The sequence below is a fragment of the Lates calcarifer genome, linkage group LG4 (genome assembly GCF_001640805.2).
Source record: "Lates calcarifer isolate ASB-BC8 linkage group LG4, TLL_Latcal_v3, whole genome shotgun sequence".
In the NCBI taxonomy this organism is placed as follows: Eukaryota; Metazoa; Chordata; class Actinopteri; family Centropomidae; genus Lates; species Lates calcarifer.
In genome coordinates, this window is record NC_066836.1 from 10,506,425 (window position 1) to 10,528,338 (window position 21,914).

The 21,914-nt window shown below is 39.9% G+C and overlaps 2 protein-coding genes across 2 annotated transcripts; both read right to left on the reverse strand.

Moving 5' to 3' along the window:
• Positions 1 to 3,557: 3,557 nt before the first annotated feature.
• ube2v2 (ubiquitin-conjugating enzyme E2 variant 2) lies at positions 3,558 to 9,177 on the reverse strand. Its single transcript, XM_018676429.2, has 4 exons — positions 9,012 to 9,177; positions 4,850 to 4,998; positions 4,602 to 4,727; positions 3,558 to 4,434 (listed from the first exon to the last, which is right to left on the reverse strand). The coding sequence occupies exons 1-4, from the start codon at positions 9,025 to 9,027 to the stop codon at positions 4,288 to 4,290; spliced, it is 438 nt and encodes a 145-aa protein (XP_018531945.1). The 5' UTR covers positions 9,028 to 9,177; the 3' UTR covers positions 3,558 to 4,287.
• Positions 9,178 to 11,481: 2,304 nt separating this feature from the next.
• On the reverse strand, positions 11,482 to 20,348 carry mcm4 (minichromosome maintenance complex component 4). The gene is made up of 17 exons (XM_018676420.2): positions 20,257 to 20,348; positions 19,404 to 19,472; positions 19,104 to 19,262; positions 18,826 to 18,989; positions 18,631 to 18,732; positions 18,437 to 18,532; positions 18,128 to 18,223; positions 17,603 to 17,741; positions 17,184 to 17,404; positions 16,928 to 17,048; positions 16,069 to 16,328; positions 14,759 to 15,124; positions 14,511 to 14,638; positions 13,251 to 13,458; positions 12,890 to 13,118; positions 12,346 to 12,479; positions 11,482 to 12,115 (listed from the first exon to the last, which is right to left on the reverse strand). The coding sequence occupies exons 2-17, from the start codon at positions 19,465 to 19,467 to the stop codon at positions 12,020 to 12,022; spliced, it is 2,583 nt and encodes an 860-aa protein (XP_018531936.1). The 5' UTR covers positions 19,468 to 19,472; positions 20,257 to 20,348; the 3' UTR covers positions 11,482 to 12,019.
• Positions 20,349 to 21,914: the final 1,566 nt, after the last annotated feature.

The window sequence follows — 21,914 nt, forward strand, 5'->3', positions numbered from 1 at the left end:
CAGGTTTAAAGACAAACAAGGGATCTGGGAAACAGCTGAGGTGGTTATCAATGAAGGACAGAGCCACACCGCTACACCTAATAATATTTATAACAACAGAAGCCATGAATATCTCAAAGACCACTTTCATATGGCCGAGAAATATCATGCCCGCCAGACTGCAGACTAAAGCCAGTGTTTCAGAGGATTAATACTAAAATAGGAACTTGTTCCTTTAGGTTCAGTAGTGCCAGGAACTGTTTTCATATTAAAACTACCACTTTTTTTTTTTTTAAGTCAAATTATGGCTTATGGGAAACTGAAATGAAACGCTTATCATAGTAGCCTGACCTTGACTTCTGAGGTCAATATCAATATTTGAGAGTACAATTAAACTGGAACAAGTCAATATTCGTGCAGTCTAGTTCTACCTGTTATTATATGTCATTTTTTTGGCAAGTTTTTACAATTTCATTTTTGGATGTTCGACTTTAAACCGATTTTGTGGATGATAATATAGATATTCAATATTTTTCCATGCTGATTTGATGACAGTTTGAGGTCACCCTGTCATCTGGACTGCACAGCAAGGATCATGATGGAAATAAGTCTTGGATTGTACTACGTCATCCTTGGCTTTTTTGTAGATGGCAAATAAAAAACTTTGTGTCAAATTTGGCTTTATTTTTAGTCTGAAGCCACAGATCATATGAGCTCCCTTCTCTATAAAACTCAAAATGTAAGTTATGACAATGACTTGGAGAATGGGAGCAAATGGAGTTTCTCAGGAAGACAGACACATTCTCCCCTCGGTGGCCATAAAGAAGACAAAGCTTTTTACAGTATCAACAGACGCAAGACGTGACCTTCTGGCCCCTCAGGGCAAAAGGTGAGAGCTCTGGGAGCAGAGGCCTGGTTCCAGCAGTCTGCCGGCAGTCGAGACGTATGTCCTCCTCACCACATTCCTTCCCATCTTAGATCACTGAACAGCTCTCTCCGGCTTTCTGTCTTCAGTCCCTTCCAACCCAAAGCAATATAACTCTTTATTTTTGCCCAGATGGCACCTTATTAAAAAAAAAACCCAAAATAGAACGGGTGGTACAAGTGTAATAAGCTCAGTGAGTTTCGAGTGCAGCTTCAGTTGGTGCTTTTGTGCAGGTGCCTAAGTTTGAAATTCAGATTAGTCTGATGGGGCTGGAGGTTAAATAGTCAAGTAAGGATTTCCTACTTCCATTCAAATGAGATTCTCAAGAAAGTGTAGTCATCATGAGCAAAGGTTCAGAGAAGTCTGCTCTGGAAGTACATGTGGTGAATAAAGGAATAAGCCTGTGTAACCTGGGGCTGTGTCTTTTATATTTGGGGATGACTGTGCTGCTGTGTGAACTGGCGGCAACACAAGCCACTTCTGATTTCATATTCATGACATCCGAGAGGAGTGGGGAAAAATAAACAAAACAACAAGCAAGGAGAGTATAGCTGATGGAAGCTAGGCCCCATATACTAACTGTCACATCTAGAAAGTCAAATCTCATCTTGCACAGACTAAGGAAGAGCGAGGTCATCCTCCGCAGCAAATACTGACTCATCTCACACCCACACACACACGCATGCACACGAATTGTAATAAGAAATCTTGCTTGCTTTCATAGATCTAATGGTCTCGATAGTACAAACTGGTTATCTATCGCTGCACACAACCGCAACACGCTTATAAGGACACGCAGGGACACCAGCTATGAGCCTTTTGCACAATAGCCTACAAACAGCCATGCTGAAGTTCCCTACAGCAAACTGCAAAACACGTCACTTTTCTAAAGAATAATGACAGCATGCACAAATGGAGCCTGGAAGCATCACAGTGCCACTGCCTTTTCAGACAAGTTGTGTCCTCTAAACAGAAGCCCCTTCACAGAGCAGTGCCAAGGACATACATGAGTGTGGAGCGCCCTCTAGGGGACAGAGCTCTGACTTGATTGTGTATGAGAAGCAGTGAAGCATTAATAGTGCACAACCGAATGCACATCAAAGCTCAACCCTATGCAAATGTAGCTTGAAAATAGAAAATGTTAAAAACTGTGACTTTTGATATGCAAATGCTGCTCAAATATCTGGGAATATTTTATGTTTTCTCTCTGTCTTGCTTTATCACTAAATGTATTTGTAGTTATTTCATAATAAAGTCAAACATACTGATACTAGATGCCTTCATGGCTCTATCTGTCTTTATTGGCTAACTTGAGATTACATGTGCAGATACAGTATGTGACCCCCGTGAAAAAAATAGGACAGTTTTTTTTCAGGGGGAATTTTTTTGAATCACCACTATCACTGAGCTCTTGCCGTGCTGCTGTGACAGCTGTTACCATTGCAGGTCACAATGTGACCAACAGACGTATGCACATCCCAGCCACCGAAACAAGACAAGCTGCTCGGAGTCGGGCACTGCTGCGGCGAGGGAGATATATGGCCTGGAGGTCATGCGGGTCGAACGTGGCAGCCACCACAGTTCATCACACACAGACACATACACACACAACCCCGTCTTGGAGCCTTGAATGTTTTTGAGGACACAGATTTATCAAGAGCTGCACTTGCTTGCAAAGAGGGCCCGTAGCTTTCAAAACTCAACATCCATCATTAAGATATTCACAATATTAGATCAATGTCGCAAGCTCTGGACAGAGAGAATAGTGATGAAAAACTAAAATGTCAACTGACTGATTTGACTGACTGTACACTGTGACTGAACCATCAAATATTAATCCTTCTATATTAAGTCAATGAGCCTGGTGCCAGTGGATAATGTGAATGGAAACAGCAAGAAATCCCCTAAAAAACACCATAAGCCCCCTTTCCCCTTCTAACTCCTCTCACAGGCTATCACTGGGACAAATAATGAGGTCTTGCTCAATTCTTCTAGTAAATAAGGTTTAGAAATTAATATTCAAAGATGCCTCAGCAACTTAATGTTGAGAAGTACACAATTATTTTGAACAGATAAACAAACTGAGTGTACTGAAGTTAGAAGATTGCACCATCTGTAGCGAATCCTCTTAAAATACCCATTTGGTTAATTAAACTTTATGAATAATCAAACAGCTGAAAAGCAACAAAAGGTCACATTCTCAGAGGGAACAGTACCCTCTCTTCTCACTGCCACATTGGATATCTACCACCAAATACTGTGCAGTGTTCAGACTAAAACAAGAATTACTGCACAACATTACAAGGTCTGGATGGACTATCAATCACAATCAAACAGGCTTGTTCACCTACTAAATTTGCCACTAAATGAGAACTGCAGTGTAAAATAAATGGCATTTTGATTATATTATTCTAATGAGCACAAGTCATATATCAAATATCTGCTGTGTGGTGTCACCAAGCCGTTTCATTAACCTGGTTTCCATTACACGGCCCGACAGGGACAGCGAGAGCTTGCTCACAACATAATGCATGACTTGTGTGTCCAGTTGCCAGCAGTAGTCAACTTGTCAGTTAAGGCCCCCTTGTGGGAAGACTGGCAACTGTAGGTGTAGCTGAGGAGTCAAATAAACGTCAACCTCTGGATTTGATTGGGGTTTTTTTTTCTCAGACAGTGATTTTAATTTCTGAAAATCACAAGTTCATACACCTGCCATTTTCACTAGAAGTTAAATGCAAGGGTTTCAGAACAGAACAGGCTTCAACGTCTGTTACATGTCAAAGAGCTGCAGAACAGAAACATATTGGTATCGTGTCAAATACAGATATATATATATTTATATATATTTATAAAAAAAATCTTTCTTACCCATGTGACACTACTTTTAGACTACAGCCACAGTTCAATATTCAGCAATCTGCATGATATTTCAATGAACCTGCTAAATTTGACTAACAACTCAAAAATGTGGCTTCTCTTCGACTAGGTATTAGTTACAGAACATGCCTTCGTACACACATCTTGCCGTTTACTTCAGTGATCAAGTCATTTGAACATAAAACTATTGGGACTCTGGTACAGCCTCTGCGTGGCATCATGCTTCCTTCTTCAAGCCCACTCAAGCTGGAACAGATCGAACATAAAAGTCATTGTCAAAGTAACTTTATTAAAGGCGGATAACTGTGGTCTTGTAGTCTTTTTTACTATCTATTCAGTGCTTAACTGCAGGGACACTTTTTTTTGAATGAGCTATGTAATAAGAAAGTCCAATCTTGCTCTTGCAGACGATATTGTTGATGTGCGAAGTGAGCCTCTTGATGATTTTACACAATATTTCTAAGAGAGTAAGGTTTAAGACAGAGGGTCGACACAATCCATCACGATTAAGTGCTGTAGGTTTGTCCTTCTGGTGGTTGTGGAAGCTTCATATTTTCTTTGGACATCATTAGACGCCTTAACTCTTGAAGAACAATTTTAATGCTATAAGAATTCTGCCATTTTGCTAATATTGGTATGCTACGTGAATCCACCTGAGAGACAAAAGGAAAAGAAACAAAAAACAACACCATATCAGTCATTGTGACAGGACCGCTGACAGTGAGTTATTGCATGTGTCACATCTGAGCATCACAAAACTGCAAAGCAAAACAATTTGACACTCACAGATAACCTTGTCAGATTTTGTAATGACACTTACCGTCCCGTTGGAATTATTTATCCCATTCATGCTAATTTTTGTTACAAATCTAACAGTCGGGGCTGTCTCTGGGTATCTAGGTCCACATTCCACTTTCAGACTGTATATCCTGTTCTCATAATTGGTCTGAAAAACAAACATAACAGTAGAGAAACAGAATAACACATTTACATGAGTAATATAGTATCTATGTTAGCTGACAGTATTCTGTAATAAAGAGTCCACATGCTGAGTTCTCTCTTGCTTACTCTTGCTGGTCCAATGATCATGCCTGTCCACCGTGTGAGAGTCATGTCTTCGTCATCCTCGAGGCCCCAGCTGACTGTGCCATCGCCTTCGCCCTTTTGCCCTTCTTCAAGCTCTTCCAACAAGCGAAAATTGCGTGGAACTTTAACTCCTAAAACAAGAAAAACAGTGTTATGTGTTACACTGATTAGTCAGGTGATATTCTACATTTTTACTGCCAGCAAATTCTATGGAAAAAACGAAACCAACAATAAATTGACTGTATCCCTGTGCAGTCTAAGCCTTACATATCATCATCTTCTGTTCCAATAGACTTCCACTACCCAAAAACTATTAAAACTGGTCTATGTGTTCCGGATCAGGAACTATAGTTAAGTCAGCCCCACATCCATCACCCTCCTGCTGTAGAGCCATAGATCCACGGTGTTTTCATGGGAATACCACAAATGACACTTTTTAGAAATCAACTGGTTTGAAGGAGGAATGATTAATGAAAACTCAATCAACAGAAAACTAATCTGCAAATATTTTGGTAATTTTTTAAAACCTTTCTGCTTTTCTTCTTCATGGTCTGAAATTGTGTATGGTGAATTATGAAACTAAATATCTGTGAGTTTTGGACAAAATAAGCTCTGTGGAAAACTTGATTAAACTGTGATGAAAAAAATTCTACATTCTTTAGGCCAAAAGATTAACAAATTCATCAACAAACAAATAACTAGCAGATCAATCAAAATAGTAAACTGAGCTCAAAGATTTTTGACAACTACTTTGTTAACTGATTGTTTTGTTCACTTATCAAGGAAAAATGTGAAACACGGATTCCTGCCTCTCTGATGTGAGGATTTTCAGCTTTTTTTTCCTCCTTTGTTATATATGTGTACATTTAATAACTAAGTATCTGATGAGCATTTTTTTTTACAACCGTGATGTTTTGAAAGTCTAAATGATTAATGGATAGATTGAAAAAACAATCAACAGATTAATCAATGAGGAACATTATTATTAGCACCAGCCCTGATTGTAAAGAATTGCAACTTGCAGTCCTAAAATGGTTTTAAATTGACCGTTTTCATTTGAAACCGAAACGCGACATCATTATCAAAGTGACTGTGCATCCTTTCTGAACTGATGCAGACACACGTTCATCTTTCTAATCCTTGAAAAGTAATGTATTCAAATGAGTAAGCGCATGAAGCATGTGCAAGACAGGACTGGCTGATACAAGAAATGACTCAATGGATTGATGCACTGTATGCACGTGGCCACAGCACGTCCTCATCTACCTGCTGTGAAATTGCATCTAATTTGATACTTTGTTCACAAGACATTTACTAAAGTTCAATCTGATGCTGCTGAACACTGAAGCTTAATAAAAATCTGCTCTCTTGACAGTTGTTTGCAAACAGTCATGAGATTTGGAGCATGTGGGCCTGTACAGCTGATTTTTAACAAATGATCCAGCTATCTCATGACCAATGTCGTAACAGCTGACTTGAAAATAACATCATTCAAAACCAGTCCGTCAAAGTGTTCAGCTTCTGGGAAAATGTTCTCGGAAGATGGTTCAGACGTTGGCATTAAACACAGCCTGACAGGCACTCGTGGCGGTGTAAATGATGAACCACTTACAGCTCATGACTGGAGGAGTGGTGGAGGTTGAGGGGATGGCACTTAAGTAGAACTACTGCTATTCATAATTATGATCTCGCAGACAAATTCACGGAAAGGGAAGTGAAAAGGGCGTTTGAAAAGGCCATGTGACTGAAGCAGACGCAGTGAAAACATTTGAATTTTCCCCTGCCACTGAGGCGTTCATTTCACGTCCTCCAAATTTCAGACATCATTCATCACAAATCTCTTTGTAAAAATCAATATTTCACATCTAGTGTTAAGCCACCACAATGAAACATTCACTCTTAAGTTGCATGTGAGCTCTCCCATTTTCTTAGAAGGAGTTTGCTCACAAAAAGTTGTTCGAGATTTATCAACGTTCAAGCACTAATAACAAATATTGTTGGCTAAGTTTAGCTAAAAAGGTAATAAGATAAAGAGGAAAGAAATGTTTTGAAATTGTTTTTTTCCTCTTTCCTTTTTTTGACCAACAGTGCAAAAACCCAAAGACAATCTGTTTGTTGGAGGACAAAAGTAAAGAGACTGAAACCACCATTGCTTGATTAAAGACTTGGCAGACAATCAAAACATTTTGATTAATTTTCTGTATGTGTTCATAATACATGCCCATCTACACAGCTCACAACTTCATTAAGGCTTACTGGAGACTAATTTTTCTGTTGGAGTTTACTCTTTGAGTTTACTATTACAGTTACTGTTAATATTATGTTTTCAACTGTAAAATTGCAACTCTGTAGTAACAAAATTTAAGCGATCATTATATAAAGTTTCTATGCTATGTATCAAAAAATAAATACTGGCTGATACATTCTTACCAGGCTTCTGTATACAACTGTCTGTATATGTACTAACTGGCTTTAAAAGACTTTCATCAGTTGAGCGCTAACAAAGGAATGAACAGCATAAGTATGAAACCAAGGAGCCGAACACTTTAAGGAAGCGAGTACCTCAGAAGCAGGTTGTTGATCTAGTGTGTATCAGGTAGTTTTGGTGCTTAGTAAAGACCACTGCTACGCTACATGATGGCAGTCAGATTACAGTAGTACAATAAGCTTTTTGCCACTCATGTCTTTTCATTTTCACTGTAATGTGTCATTCTTATTTTTCTCTATTGTTTGTGGTTATTTGTCTTGCCTGCTTTGAATTGGTTCTCACATTATTACTGATAGGAAAGCAAAGTTCTGACAGGTATTATTACAACTACAGTAGGTTGCAAAGATATTAAATCAAAGGCACAAATTTAGATGAACAAAGTATAAGGTATCAGGTGTAGGCAAAACTAGTGGTTCATTTAAGAGTTAACTTTAGGACAGTACACATCTTTACTACATTCCAAGAGCTTCAACTGTTTTTTACGTCCCCAGTCGTACTTTCAGCTAATGTTATCTATGGACTGGTAACTTAAAACCTGTTAGGTTAAAAATGAGTCAGCAGCAGGTAGCACCAACTAGTTTCGATTATGATTAAACTACTTCCCAGTTTCTCGACTTTACAGTAATATCTCCAGTGATGTGCGATTAATATCACGCAGGATAAAACATCTTAAACCCTGGCATAATATTTAACTTCAGATTATTGTTTTGCTTTTCTGTGATTCAAAGAGTTCATTTGGCAAGTTTTGAGGACCACGCTTCCTGCTAGGCGCTAACGCAGGCACGGGCTCCGGCTATTAGCTGAAACGAAGCGTGCCAGCTATGGTAACTGTGATGTTAAATCAATCCGGTGCGTTCCTCCGCTCCCCACCCTACAATGACAAACATCTAAAGACGCTGAGTTGTGTCCTGAACGAATTTCTACAGTTTAAGAGTGGAAATCCAGCTAAAATGTAACAATAACTTTAGCAAGTGGAATGCTTTTGAGTAGGGGGACTGGCGTCTGCATTGAAACATTTCCGTCACCGTCATATTGTGTCACAGAGAAGCCATCGTAATTCGCAAATTTTACTTGCCGCTGTTAAGTCACTGCATCGTAGTGGCTAATAAACACAAAAAACGCATACAAACGGTAGATTATTCAGAACAAGGGACTAGCTACCCGGACGTTGCGGGATCGACGCTGGGTGCCGCGCCGTGTTGGAATATTCTAGTCGCTACGTTAGCTAAGCTAGCTAGTACCATCTATGGTTGTTTACAAATCTCGTAATAACGGCAACTTACACAGTCGAGTAAACTTTCGTGATGCATTATACCGACCATGGGGTTTTCTTTGCAACATATAATGTCACCATTGGCATTACTGACGTTAACTTCTGGCACCTTGAGCTATTTCAGCTAACTCACGGGACAAGCTATTCACAACGCCTCGCTTTAGCTATGTTAGCCAACACGGTGGCTCCATGAAATAGACGGCTCCCGCGAAGATCATCGCTGTACCGAGAGGCGACATTTGCGACAAAATTACAACTCTGGGCAATTTTGTAAACACGTTAAGTAGTTAAACGAGCACGCTTGTTGGCTGAGATGTAAGCGCCGACCCGGGCTTCGCCCGTATTTCGTCTCGCTGTAGAAATTAGTCTGAAAGCACACAAACCTGAGGAGGCCGCCATCTTCTTCTTCAGCCGAGTCCAGAAGCACACACAAGTGTGACATCACAGCCGTTAAAACCGGCAGATCACCGCACTGCGAGCTGTCTGGTTCACTCAACTCTGCTGTTCATGCTGTGAAATAGTCACGGTCCGTGTTGTTTGATAGACAGCACAGTTAAATCGCTGACTCTGAACCTTTATGTTACATTTACTTTTAACCAGTTCTAAAGAAACAACATGTGTAGTTGTGTTGTAGTTTATTTTATAAATTTAAGACGAGCCTCTCTGCAAATGCAGTTTTCCTTCATAAACTTAATATATTTGATACACCTAATATACATAATATTACTGATAATATATATCTATATAATAAATATTAATACTTATACTTAATATTTTTAAAACCCAACACCAGTTGTGGCATGCGCAAAGGGTTTGGGTACGCTACTACAACCCCACCTCCTTCCTTCAATACTGATAATATCACACAATAATAGTACTAACTCTAACAGTAGTCTTTCTATTCTTTGTGACAGACTATTCAATAGCTGTTACATCACTTTATCTAAGCTATATTCTGTCTTAGTGGCTGCAACATTCTGTCACATGGAAATTTCAGCCTGACATTTGATACTTGGAAAGTCCTGTTCCCCCACTATGCATGTAGGTGCACAGCTATGCAACAAGTGAAGAATGCAGGAGTTGTTTTTTGACGTTTTTACTAGCCAAGCAAATTATGAAACTGTGAACTTGTTTTTTGTGTTTTGAAAGTTAAAATTCAACAGTTAAGATCAGTGGTGAAAAGTACAAGTACTGTCCAATACTTGGTGCTGTATTTGTTTTTCACTGTCAGTCACTTAATACTTTTCTACATATGAGGCAAATAATGCATGTTTTACTCTCTTTACTTTACATGACATTTGCCCAACAGCTGTAGTGACAAGTTACTTGGCAGGTAAAGATTTTTCACACAAATCATATGATCAGCTTATAAAATACATATCATTGCTAGACTAAACCAGTAGCTCCCAACCTATTTGTTGCACTAACTGGCTTGTGACCTTTAAGAGGAAAAACTCTTATGACTTATTTTTTCCTTTTTTTGTCTTCTGCTGCCTGCGTTGTCAACAGTCCCACCCCATGAAACTCAACCACATGAGTCATTAGTTCAACAGTGACAAGATAAACTAGCTGTCAAACCAGTGACATTTTACCTCATAACAGGGAGAAACAAAATGTCACCATTGAAACATATTAACACCATAGAGGTACAACCATACATCCATGGGTACAACGCAGTATCTTAATTAATCTAGTTCACATGCAGAGTCTCTAAGTGATGAACACATAACAATGCAAAAATAAATGATCAGTTACGATACTTCTCAAATTAGCCCCTGATGGTTAATATTTACTGGCTTGGCAGTAACTACACATACTGCGTAAAAGCTAAATTGACAGGTTGCAATCACAAAATTTAAAAAAAGAGTACTTACAGATAATGCTCCATCGAAGGCATTTGAGGAGTAGATGGATAAAAGTTGTTTGTTTTGTAATCCAATATCTAGTAAACATACCGAGTCCGAAAAAACAATAAAATATGCTTCATGAGGTAGCCCTACAGTAAATTAACAGTTAAGCGACTTAGCAACACATTAGCCTCGGATAGCTATTCGCTAGTTCGGCAGTAAACGAATTGAGTAAAAGCTAAACTGAAATACTGCACTCACGAAACAGCTGTATTACACAAAGTATCTAAGTAATAATGTGTATATAATGCTCCAACAAAGACATATTGGAGTAAGTAACAGTTGTTTGTCGACATTTGCGATGGTCTCCGGTCTGACAAAATGGCGGATATTTGACAGTGACTGCCACGGAGTTCTAGTAGTGGTTGTTATGGCAACAGAATGTTCCAAAAGTGAACAAACAACAAAAAACATGGCCTCCGTGTCTTGCTCGTTTAGAGTATGAATTAGTAAGTGGCAATCTGTTGACTGAGAGGCAAACCTGTAGGATGTAAACAAACATAAGCCTCTTATTGCCATTTTTAACCACTTCTACCCCCCTGACCAACTGGTAGCAGGATTTCTGCAGAGTTCACCAAGTCCAATTAGACTTTTAAAAACCTTTTTAATACCACATAGAATTGCACATGCAATTTAATGCCAGTTCATTTATCAGGACTTTTCAAGATCTGCAGATACCCTGAGTGAACTGCTCAAGAAAGACTGATGCTTTCAGGTAATTCTCGTGAAGATCCCTAAGTTTCCAGACACTAAATGTGTTCGACTGAATTTAAAGGGAATGGGTATAAAATGAGTCATCTAGAATATTTCCATTTGATGAAATGTGCAGCCATAAAAACATCAAGTCTTGGGTTGGACTATTTCACTGTGCACACATCATAAATCAGGGGGGAACTGGAATTTAAGTCAAATATGAATAGTGGAAGAAAAACTTTTCCAAGCACCATGAGTGAGCAACATTTTATTTTCTCTCTATTAACAAGTAGTCAATGCAAGCTACAAGGACAGTTCAACTCTGGTAATAGTAAAGTACTCAAATTTAAGGTGTATTTAGAAATCTGACACAAAATGAACATACTGTATTTTCTAAGCTTGCTTTAACACATCAAAAAACAAAAGAATAACTCAGTGATAATAATGTACAAGTGAAGAAGAAGAAAAGAGCTTTTTAACATCACAGGGAACAAAACAACAAGAGCATTACTTGAGAACAAAAGAAATACAAGCACTTTTAAATATTAATTGCCAGTATGTGTGTTTTGTTTCTTTTTTTTTTTTTTAAATCACAACAGGACACTAAAGGTTGAATGAGTCATCTGGTAACTCTGAATCATGTCTCCAAAATCCAGGATTTTGAAACATCTAATATACCCAGAAAACATATGGTGGTTCAATTATACAAACATTTTTTACAGCATGAAAAAAAGAGATGGACATGGGATAGGATTTAAAATTAAGTACTGTACATAATTGCAGGGTGTGCCTTAGGCGAGGAGACGAACAGTCTTTCCAGTGACCGTCAAGTAATCCTCATCAGCCAGGGCCCGGAGGGCCTCGTCAAACAGCTCCTTAGTGATCGCCTGAAAACAAAGTGACAAAGAAAGAAGTCATTACAGGAACTGGTGGCGTTGTTGACAGAGACAGACAATGTATAATCAAAAAAAAGTATTGAGAGGTTAAATCACAAATACTTTGAGAAACAAGGAGCACACTGTTCTCATAATACAGAAAGTATGAGTTGAAGATTTTTCTGCATTGATCTTCCTCAAAAAAATAAAGCAGTGCAAAGAAAGGCAAAAGAAATATTTACAGTTTCAGACTGTCCTCGGAGGTCCTCAAGCAGCTGCTGGTATTTCATGGCAGGCGTCTTTCCCTTGGCCTGGATTAGTTTCTTAAGGGCTTGAGCGACCTCCTCCTTACGTTTGCGGGCAGTGGCGCTCATACCTGCGATCAGAAATCAATGTACTGAAATGCACTGCTTCCATTTGTAGATCCAACCAGAGCTGATAAAACTAGTCGATTAAAAGTCATTTAATGGCTTCAGCTTCTCTGATGTGAGAGAGAGCAGCTTTTCCTCATCTTGCATTATAATAAACTGATTATCTTTGGGCTTTCGACTGGACAAACATAGTTGAAGACGTCACCTTGGACTCATGACAACATGATTGATCAGCCACATAAATAATAGTCAGTTGCAGCCTAAAGTCCAACATGAGGTGATAAACAATAAAACAACCTATTTTTCAGTTATTTGATAATAAAAAGCTGAATTGTAATACTGCACACCTGCCTCAAAGAGAGAGTTTCTACATTTCAGCTAGTTAATTATATTCTCTAGGCCCTGTCCTACATACCTGTGGTGAGAATAGAGATGTCAACAAATCCTGTCCTGGGATCTGTCGCTGACTGTTTGAGGGCCTCGCGGTGAAGCCGCTTGGCCTCCTCCACGTCAATGGTCTCCACCTTCTCAGAGAAGCGCACTTTAGCATGGGCCTCTGCCAAGCGGATCAGGGACTCCAGCTGTCTGGGGTAGGCCGACACCATGCCTCGACCACTGCCTATCTTCCTCATGTCCACGTAGGCCTGGGGACCAACACGCACAAAGTCAACTGAAGTCTAAAACTTAAGGCCAACAGGTTTGTTGTTAACCAAATCTGTCTGGAAATGTTTTGACATAATGTTAATCAAGTGTGGAAAAGGGCAGAGCCAACAAACCTCAATGAGAGCCTGGCTGGCTTCCTCACTCAGTCTTGGATTAATGTATGTTCGTGCATATGCGATGTAGTCCCTCAACACAGCCATGTCAAGGAACTCCTCCTCCATCTGCTCCTCGCTCTGGTAGTACAGCGACACCAGATGGTGGGCCAGCCTGCGGTCGTAAGCCTCGTCTTGGGGATCCAGCATCAGGAAAATCAGATCGAATCTGGTGGAGCATGAAAACACAACATTAAAAAAAAAACAGTAACATGGCAAGTGAGAAACACAGATGAGAGACTAAATCTAATAGAGGCCTTGAGAAAGGGGAATGATAGGTTGGATATAAGTTAGTTTCTCATTTTAGCAATTATAAAGCCAAAGGATGAGTTATACAAGTGAAAGTGTGGCATTTAATCAGTTAAGTGAAAAACACTGAGATAAGGAGCCTAAATATTTACACCCTGTCAGCCTAACCTTCCTTCATTTCCTATAAAATCACTCATTTGTATGATGAGGACAGTACTGCTCTATAAAGCCAAAATGCTGCAACTGCACCTTTGGTCAAACTGGAGGAAGAAAAGTAATACAACTAGCTAAAGAGAAGCCTCTGACTACATCATGTGGTTAAACCTTTAATTAACATATTATGTGTTTAATTTAATATGAATTTATTTAACTTGTTTAGTACAAATGGATGTGAGAGTTCAAGAAGAAACTAATGTTGCTTCCTTTAAATCCTCGAAATATAGTAACGTCTGTGACAATTCTTAATTATCAGCATAAAAAGTACAGATCTTACAATATGTGTTACATAGTTTGTATGAGAGACTTCAAACTCTTGTTCCCCTTAACTTAACAGTTTCTGTAGTTACTGATTAAAAACTTTTTTTCGTTGTAATGAGGGAAGCAGAAAAAGTTTCTGAGCTGATGTAAAGTTCATTATTGATTCGGACGAGCAGAGGATGATTAGTAGAGTATCTGGTTCTAGATTAAAATGTAATGACTTTGGAGACCTTAACAAGAGTGCTAGACCAAAAAAATGCTGAATTTAAGAGTAGCTGAATGAGGAACAGTCTCAAAACTTGCCATGTTACTTTTAACTGCATTAACCTGTTTAACTTGTTCTTACTGCTGCACACTGAGTTCAAATGACATGGCCTCTGAGGACCGACTGCCAGAGCTCTTTTGTAGCTGGTGAAGCTGACAAACTGGTCAAGTTAGTGAAAATCATGTTGTGTCAGGTGTTTCAGTGTGATGGTCCTGACTGATAATATTCACCTGGACAGCAGCGTGTGAGGCAGCTGGATGTTCTCAATGGTGGTCTTTTTGGGGTTCCACTGAGATTCAACAGGGTTGGCAGCGGCCAGCACAGCAGTGCGGGCGTTCAGCTGGCAAATGATTCCAGCCTGCAGACACAAAACAGAACCAGAGTGAGAAACATCACTGGGTTGTATCCTCCATTTGCTGCACAAAACGCGTGCGGTCTTACGTGCCCATAACGTGTCGATACAGTTTGCCAAACACACCTTAGCGATGGAGAGGGTCTGCTGCTCCATGACCTCGTGCAGCACGGAGCGCGTGTTGTCGCTCATTTTGTCAAACTCGTCGATGCAGCAGATGCCATTGTCGCTCAGCACCAGAGCTCCGGTCTGCAGGACCAGCTGCCTGGTCTCCGGATCCTTCATCACGTAGGCGGTGAGACCCACGGCGCTGGAGCCCTTTCCCGACGTGTACTGGCCGCGGGGCACCAGGTTGTAGACGTACTGCAGCAGCTGGGACTTACTGGTGCCGGGGTCTCCGCAGAGCAGGATGTTCACCTCGGCACGGAAGCTGCCCCTGCCGGTCTGACTGAAGTCTTTACGGGTGCCGCCAAACAACTGCAGTAAGATGCCCTGGAAGGAACAGAGGGGTGAATTAGCATTAGCATACAAACTTGCTGTCAAAGACATCACCTGGGATTTTGGTAATCAGAATCTAAAATAGACTTTTCCTGTTTTAAAGGCTGCATGACATTTTACTGAACTTATGTCAATTCTCCTGCCAAGTGAGTTGAATAATAAACTTTTCCTACCAGAGACATTTTAACTTCAAAGAGGGAAAATCCCAGCTGGAACTAACATCAATGACACAATGACCTATTCCTCTCTTTATTTTCATTTTTTAAATTATTATTATTAAAAACATTATAATAATTTTAACTTTATTTCTTCTCCTTTGGAAGTTTTTCTAACAGGGCTTCCGGCAGATCAACTTCTTGTTGACTTTATAAAGAGATCACTGCTGTCATGCAGGCTGAGTGCTGCTAATCCATAGATGACATGGAGTGCCACCTTTTGGGGAAATGAAGATGTTGCTGTAAATACTCAACAAAAGTCTTCCCCTGTTCTACCTAAGAATGCTCAAAGAACCTCTTTTCATGAAATCTGATCCTGTCCAAACCACTCAGCAATAAATCACTGTACTTTACCTCATTATCTCAAAGTGGATATACAGCTTGTTAACAAGATTTCTACTCAACCTTAATTTGACTTGCCGAAGCAGGAAACACACAGGTGTAACTAATAACATTAGTGCCATTACATTTAATTGACCCTGCAAGCTGCATGTACAACACCAGAGCCCTGAAACTACCTCACCAATATGAATAGAGCAGTTATTGTTATTAATTGCACCCATTTATTCCTGTTATAATATGTTAAAGTGTCTGCAGTGCAAATTAGGTCACATGACTGTGTTAGGTCTTTATTGTTGGGCGTTTGAGTCAGTGACCAGACAGTTATCAGCACCATATTGGAGTTTGTGTTGTGGTTACTTTTGCATCTGTTGTCACACACACCTTTTTGATGTCTTCGTGCTCGTAGATGCTCGGCGCGAGGGCGGAGGAGAGGCGTTCATAGACGTCCGGCTTGGCTGCCAGCTCCTTCAGGGTCTGCACGCGGTCCTCGGTGAAGAGCTTCTGCTCGGCCTCCTCGTCCAGGCCATGAAGACGCCTCTCGTCCGTCTTGCGGAAGTGGATGGCATCTATGTGCGTCTTGTAGACAGACTTCACATTGCTCTGCCGTGGGTTGACGCGCATGGGGACCGCTCTGTAGATACCTGCGGGGACATTTGGGGAGCTCTTAGGATATAGGAGTGGAAAAATAGGACTGATTCTCTGCCCTTTTAAGAGCTCAACTGAGGAGCTGAAGTGATGAGTTAATGTACAGAAAATTACAACTCTGATAACTAATAACTGAACATTAGCAGGTTACTGCCTCTGTTATCCATTTTCTACAACTGTAAAATGATTATTTTGAATTTTGGACAGTTGGTCAGACAAAACAAGCTACATGAAGAGGTCAACTTGGGCTCTGTAACATTGAGACAGGCATTTTTTATAACTGTAACACATTTTTTTTTAACTACTAGTCTAGTGCCAGAAAATTTTTTGCAAGTATTCAAATAATCCTGAAATTCTTTTCTTAAAAATTATTAAGGAAATACTGAAAAATATTCTCTGCTTTGTGAGGAGCTTCTGTTTTTTCTCTGTTGTTAGTCACCAAATACCGAATATTTTGGGGTTTTGGACAATCAGTTGGACAACAAATGTTCACAATCTTACAATTTTTATAGACCAAACAATTAAAAGGAAAATTTAAATCAGTAAAGATAACAGTCATGTTGCAGCCATAGCGATATATACTTAGAGAGCGTACCAGTGATGTTCACTCTGTCTCCTGGCTGCACTTTATCAACCAGGTCATTATGAGCGTAGACAATAGTTGTGTGAGGTGTCTGACCAGCCGGCATGTCTTCAGGAGACTCCTGAATTTTGATCTGTTGTAGAACAAAACCAATGAACAGATGTCATGACCTCAACAGCAACACATCACAAATTGCCCCTTTACATATTCTGAGATAAGGTGTCATTTTACTGTAAGCAATCTGCCCCAGCTCCTCCAAAACTCTCACCATCTGTTTGTCTGAAAAGGCTGAGCGATTGTGAACGAGCGCCAGGCTGTGGGTGGTGTTACAGTTGCGACACACAGCCGGCTCGGCGATGCGGCCGCGATCCACCTCCACACGGGTGCTGAAGGCGCACACCTGGCACTGGAAGAAAGCCTCCTGCATCTCGGGGATGAGCTGCGAGGTGCGGATCACCATGCCGCTGATGGTGATCAGCTGATCGATGTCTGCGGAGGGAAAACATAAGGCACGCAGCAGCTTTAGTCTGAAGCCGATACCTCACATTTTAGCAAAGTAAGTAAGAATGTTCACAAAAATCCCACACTAAATATGGTATGGGATATCTTCCAAATGGTGGCCCTAATAGGTGTGATTTCACTCTGTAGTCATCCGGTCACATGGTCGAGGTTAACGCATGCACGCACCTTCTGGGTTCAGGCTCCGCATGTTCCTGGTTTTCAGGGCGTTGTAGGGGCGGACTTGGATCTGGTACTCCAAAATAGAATCTGGGAAACGCTCAAAGAAAAGCTCATTGACTGCCATGTCAAAAGTGGGGATGACTTCCTGCAAAGCAAACAAATGAATAGGCTCTCAAACAGCCGCAGGAGAAATATGTGACACCAATAATCCCAGTAGTCAGATCCCAATGTGTTCATTGTGTATTTTTTGTGTTTAGAGAAGGGTAGCTTCAGCCTACACCTCCTCTGTCAAAACTATGATCACTTTTCAATCATTAAATACCACTGTGTGGCCATTAAGAACTTGTGTACATTTCTATTTACTTTAACTTAAGACTGAAGTAAAGACTGATTAATTGCTTTATGAATGGAGAAGAAATGTATGCAGCTATATTACAGAAAAGTTTCTGGATAAAGCTGTCCAAATTTATCCTTAATGCACATGATGTAATGAAAGAAACCTGTGGTAAAAAAAAAAAAAAGGGATTTTACCTGTGGGTAGGAGATAAGCTGCCTGTAGAGTTCAGCATCAAAGGACTGGATATGCCGGCAATTCACATTCAGCACTGGATCACCAACAACACTGATCTGTGAGACAAAAAAGCAACATCAGTATTTAAAGATGGATTTAAATCTAAGATGCCTTCAGATATTGAGACCTAAAATATCTCTCCACCCCATTATCACAGACTAATAAAAGCAAATGTGCCCAAAAGGTAAATAAAAACAAAATTAAATGCTCTTGTGTGATCATAATTTTAAACCAGTGTTTTGACAAGTGTTACTCAACACTCAAACTACCTCCTCCAGCTTCTGCATGTACAGCGGCTCGTTCAGATCCAGGCCAGCGTTCTCATCTTCATTGGAGGTCGGGTCAATGAACCTCTGCAGGAACCTCTGGAAGAAAAGCGGCACAAAACACAGAAACATGAACTCTAATGGATTTAGAGCGAGGAATATCTCATAAAAGCTTAAATGTGTGGGTGTTTTCATACCTGAAACTTCTCCTTGCAGGTCCCCACGTTGACATCAGTGCCCCAGATCACCAGTTTCTGGCCTGCGTTTGGTTCACTGGCTACTGCACCATCAGCACTTGGCTGTGGGGGGGGGGTGAACAGAGTTAAATTATTGTGGTTTTAGGTTTGTTGGCCTTATTAGCCAATTTCACAAATCTCAGCTCCTCCACTGACCGGCTCAGACTGAAGATCGACTTGTGGAGCCTTCCTGACTGAACCCAGATCAGGACGCTGTCGGGCCGGGGTGCCGCGCACTCCACTGCGAGGGGTCCCTTCAACCCTGGAGCTGGGGGTCCCATACATCAGAGGGGAGCTCATGTCCACTTCATTTGGTAGGACTGTTAAAAGAAGACAATTTACCACAATGGAGTTAAATCAAAGTGTGTCACAGCAGAGGTGATGAAAACGACACAAATTTGACTGAACTGGACACATTATGTCGTCTTTAGTACCTGATGGTCGTGGGCTGGAGAACAGAGAAGTGTCCTGAGGTGCTGAGGGACTGAGCATGTCAGTGGCCGGGGAGGTGGGCATCGGCATCAGGTCCCCAGTGGAGGAGTCCTGACCTCTGCGCCTCTGGGAGGGAGGCGAGGTGGGACCCTCGCTGCTGGCTGAGGATACACAAGACACGAGGAGAAGTTAATAACAATACAACAGATGACCTCCTACAATATTAAGTTAAAAAGTCAAGGAAACATTGAGGCTTCATTTCATTTCATTTAAACCACAGACAGAAAAACAGATGAACTTACGTGTGGACGGGTTCGCGTTCCTTCCACGTTTGCGGCCTCCTGGAGTCGATGTTGGGGAAGACATTGTTGCTGCAATATGTAAAGATCAGATGGGTTAAAATTAGATGACCTTCTGCTAAATGGAAAGGCTTTCAAAGAAGGTTAAAAAAAAAGTCACATCTTAAGTAAAGTCCTAAATCTACTAATTTACTGGCTGAATTCCAGGTGCGTTTGTGGGACATTGTATGTTGATGCACCGATGACTTATGATTATAGCTCAAACTTGCACTGTTTGCAGACCTCTACCTCACTACATGTTAAATATAATTCATAACCATGTCTTCAAGTTAGATTGACATACTTTAAAGCTGATAATCACCTGTGACCAGTGGTTGGTGCACAGTTAGCCAGATTATGGATACATAAAGACTGAAATGTTGAACCAAATCAAGTGTGAATTTGTCCTTTAGTTTCCAGTGACAGTAACAAAGTAATTCGTGAACCTACAGTTTACTTTCACTTTATTGCATGTCGGTTGCAATATATCAACACCCAGTTCATCAAAAATAATAGCTACAGTTTTAACTTTAATCGTGCGAGTAGTTTTTTTTGTTTGTTTTTTTCTTTTATTTTAAAGTTAGGGTCACTTGACAATACGTCTTCCACCATCTGACATGTGGCTGCAGAGGGGAAACAATAAGCTGACTCTTACTTACACTGTTTGATCTGATTTAACGCTCAAAGTGAACGTGGAAGTAAGAAAATACATTAATGCACAATCAACCAGACATGTTTAATAACAGACACTTTGATTCAACTAAGATCATCTGCAGTTTAATCAGGAATAAGTTCATTAAGTTAAGACGATTCTTACCTCTTCTTGTATATACGTCCGAATGCTGCAGATCTGGCGCGAAACTGCGAGTGACGTGATTTTCGCGGGGAACTTTGGACCAATGAGAGGCCAGGATGGCGCTTTTCCTCCCAGCCGATTCATTCACTGCAGAGGGGCGTTCATAATGCGTTTCTACCGATACGACTTTAATAAACATAGGGAAATGCCTTAAGAAAATATAATAAATACTTTTCACTAACACTAAAGCTACGTGTGTTCCACTATATGATAATTAAAATACTATACGTATTTTCCATACGTAGTCTTATGGTCATTGATACCCCTGAGCTGATTTGGTTTGGTCCAACAGTAAATGACCTTTTTTCTGTACAATCTTTATTGAAACCGTCCACAATACAAAAAATAAAAATGGGTACAAATAAATAAATGAAATAAAAATAAAATAAAGCAACAAAATTGAAAATTGCGATGATAGAAAAAAACTACATTAAAAGAAACCTGGGAATAGGAAATTAATAATTACGATATTTTTTATTAAATTAGATGAAAATACAATTAAATAAGTAAATAGAAATAAATACAATAAAGCAATCCAGAAAAACTGTCCTGCCACTAAGTATGCTTTTATAATTGCTAAAATGAAAAGGAGACTGATAATAGAATTACGTCTTAATATAATGTAATACAGTACAACACCATTTTTACTGTCACCTCAGTGATTAACAGGTCATTGAATTTACACATTTCCAACAACGTCTACAAAACATGAACATTATAAACTTCCTAAGGGTTGAATTTATGGCAAAGCTGCTGTATTGAACTACTGAATTGTTTTTTCTACTAGAAAAAAAGTGGTCTGCAGTTTGGCTTGAAATGAACTATTCTTGACTTTTGCACAATGCAAAAGAAGTTAAAGATGATCACCTTGTGATGAAACTCCCGCGCTGCAATCCAAAACAAAGACTGATTTGATTGGTTAAATTGAATTTGTTTAGGCAAAGCAGTGGAGACAAGTAAAGACACATCTCTCCAGAAGTGGGCAGAGTTGGGTCATTTAATGAGTAAATAGACCAAATGCTCTTTCCTTTTTTGCAAAATGAGCTGTTTGAAGAAACATCAACCTCCAGTTTATTTAATGATGGCGTACAGTATAATCTTAAGATGTAATTATTTGACTTTAAAATGTGTAGAGTGTGATCTGTATTGATGATACAGTGTGTATTATTTGACTTTATCCTGCAGGTATACTCACTGATCACCATGTGGTGCAGTTTCCATTTGAGACAGGACTCTGAAAGAGGAAAAGTACAGCTAACTTCCTAGGAGGAAAACACTGAAGCATTTCCGAGAAGCGTCAGTACATGTGTCATTTCAAGCAGCTTTTTATAGACAAGATGTGCAGGATAACACTATCAGCAGCAGTTTGTTCATAGCCTCAGGAAGTTATCAACCACCTGCAGTTTATTGTCTGACTACTATTTTTTCCACTTTAACATACTTCAGGACAAAGTATTACAAAATATGTAAATAGAGTAGTTTTACATAGAACAAATAAATGTCCCTTTAGGACCATTAAAGTACTATCTATTCATGTACATACTTGTAATCAAATATTAATGTATAATGATGTTAATAACTTGGGCTATTCCAGGGTAAACAGGGGTTTTAATAAAGTA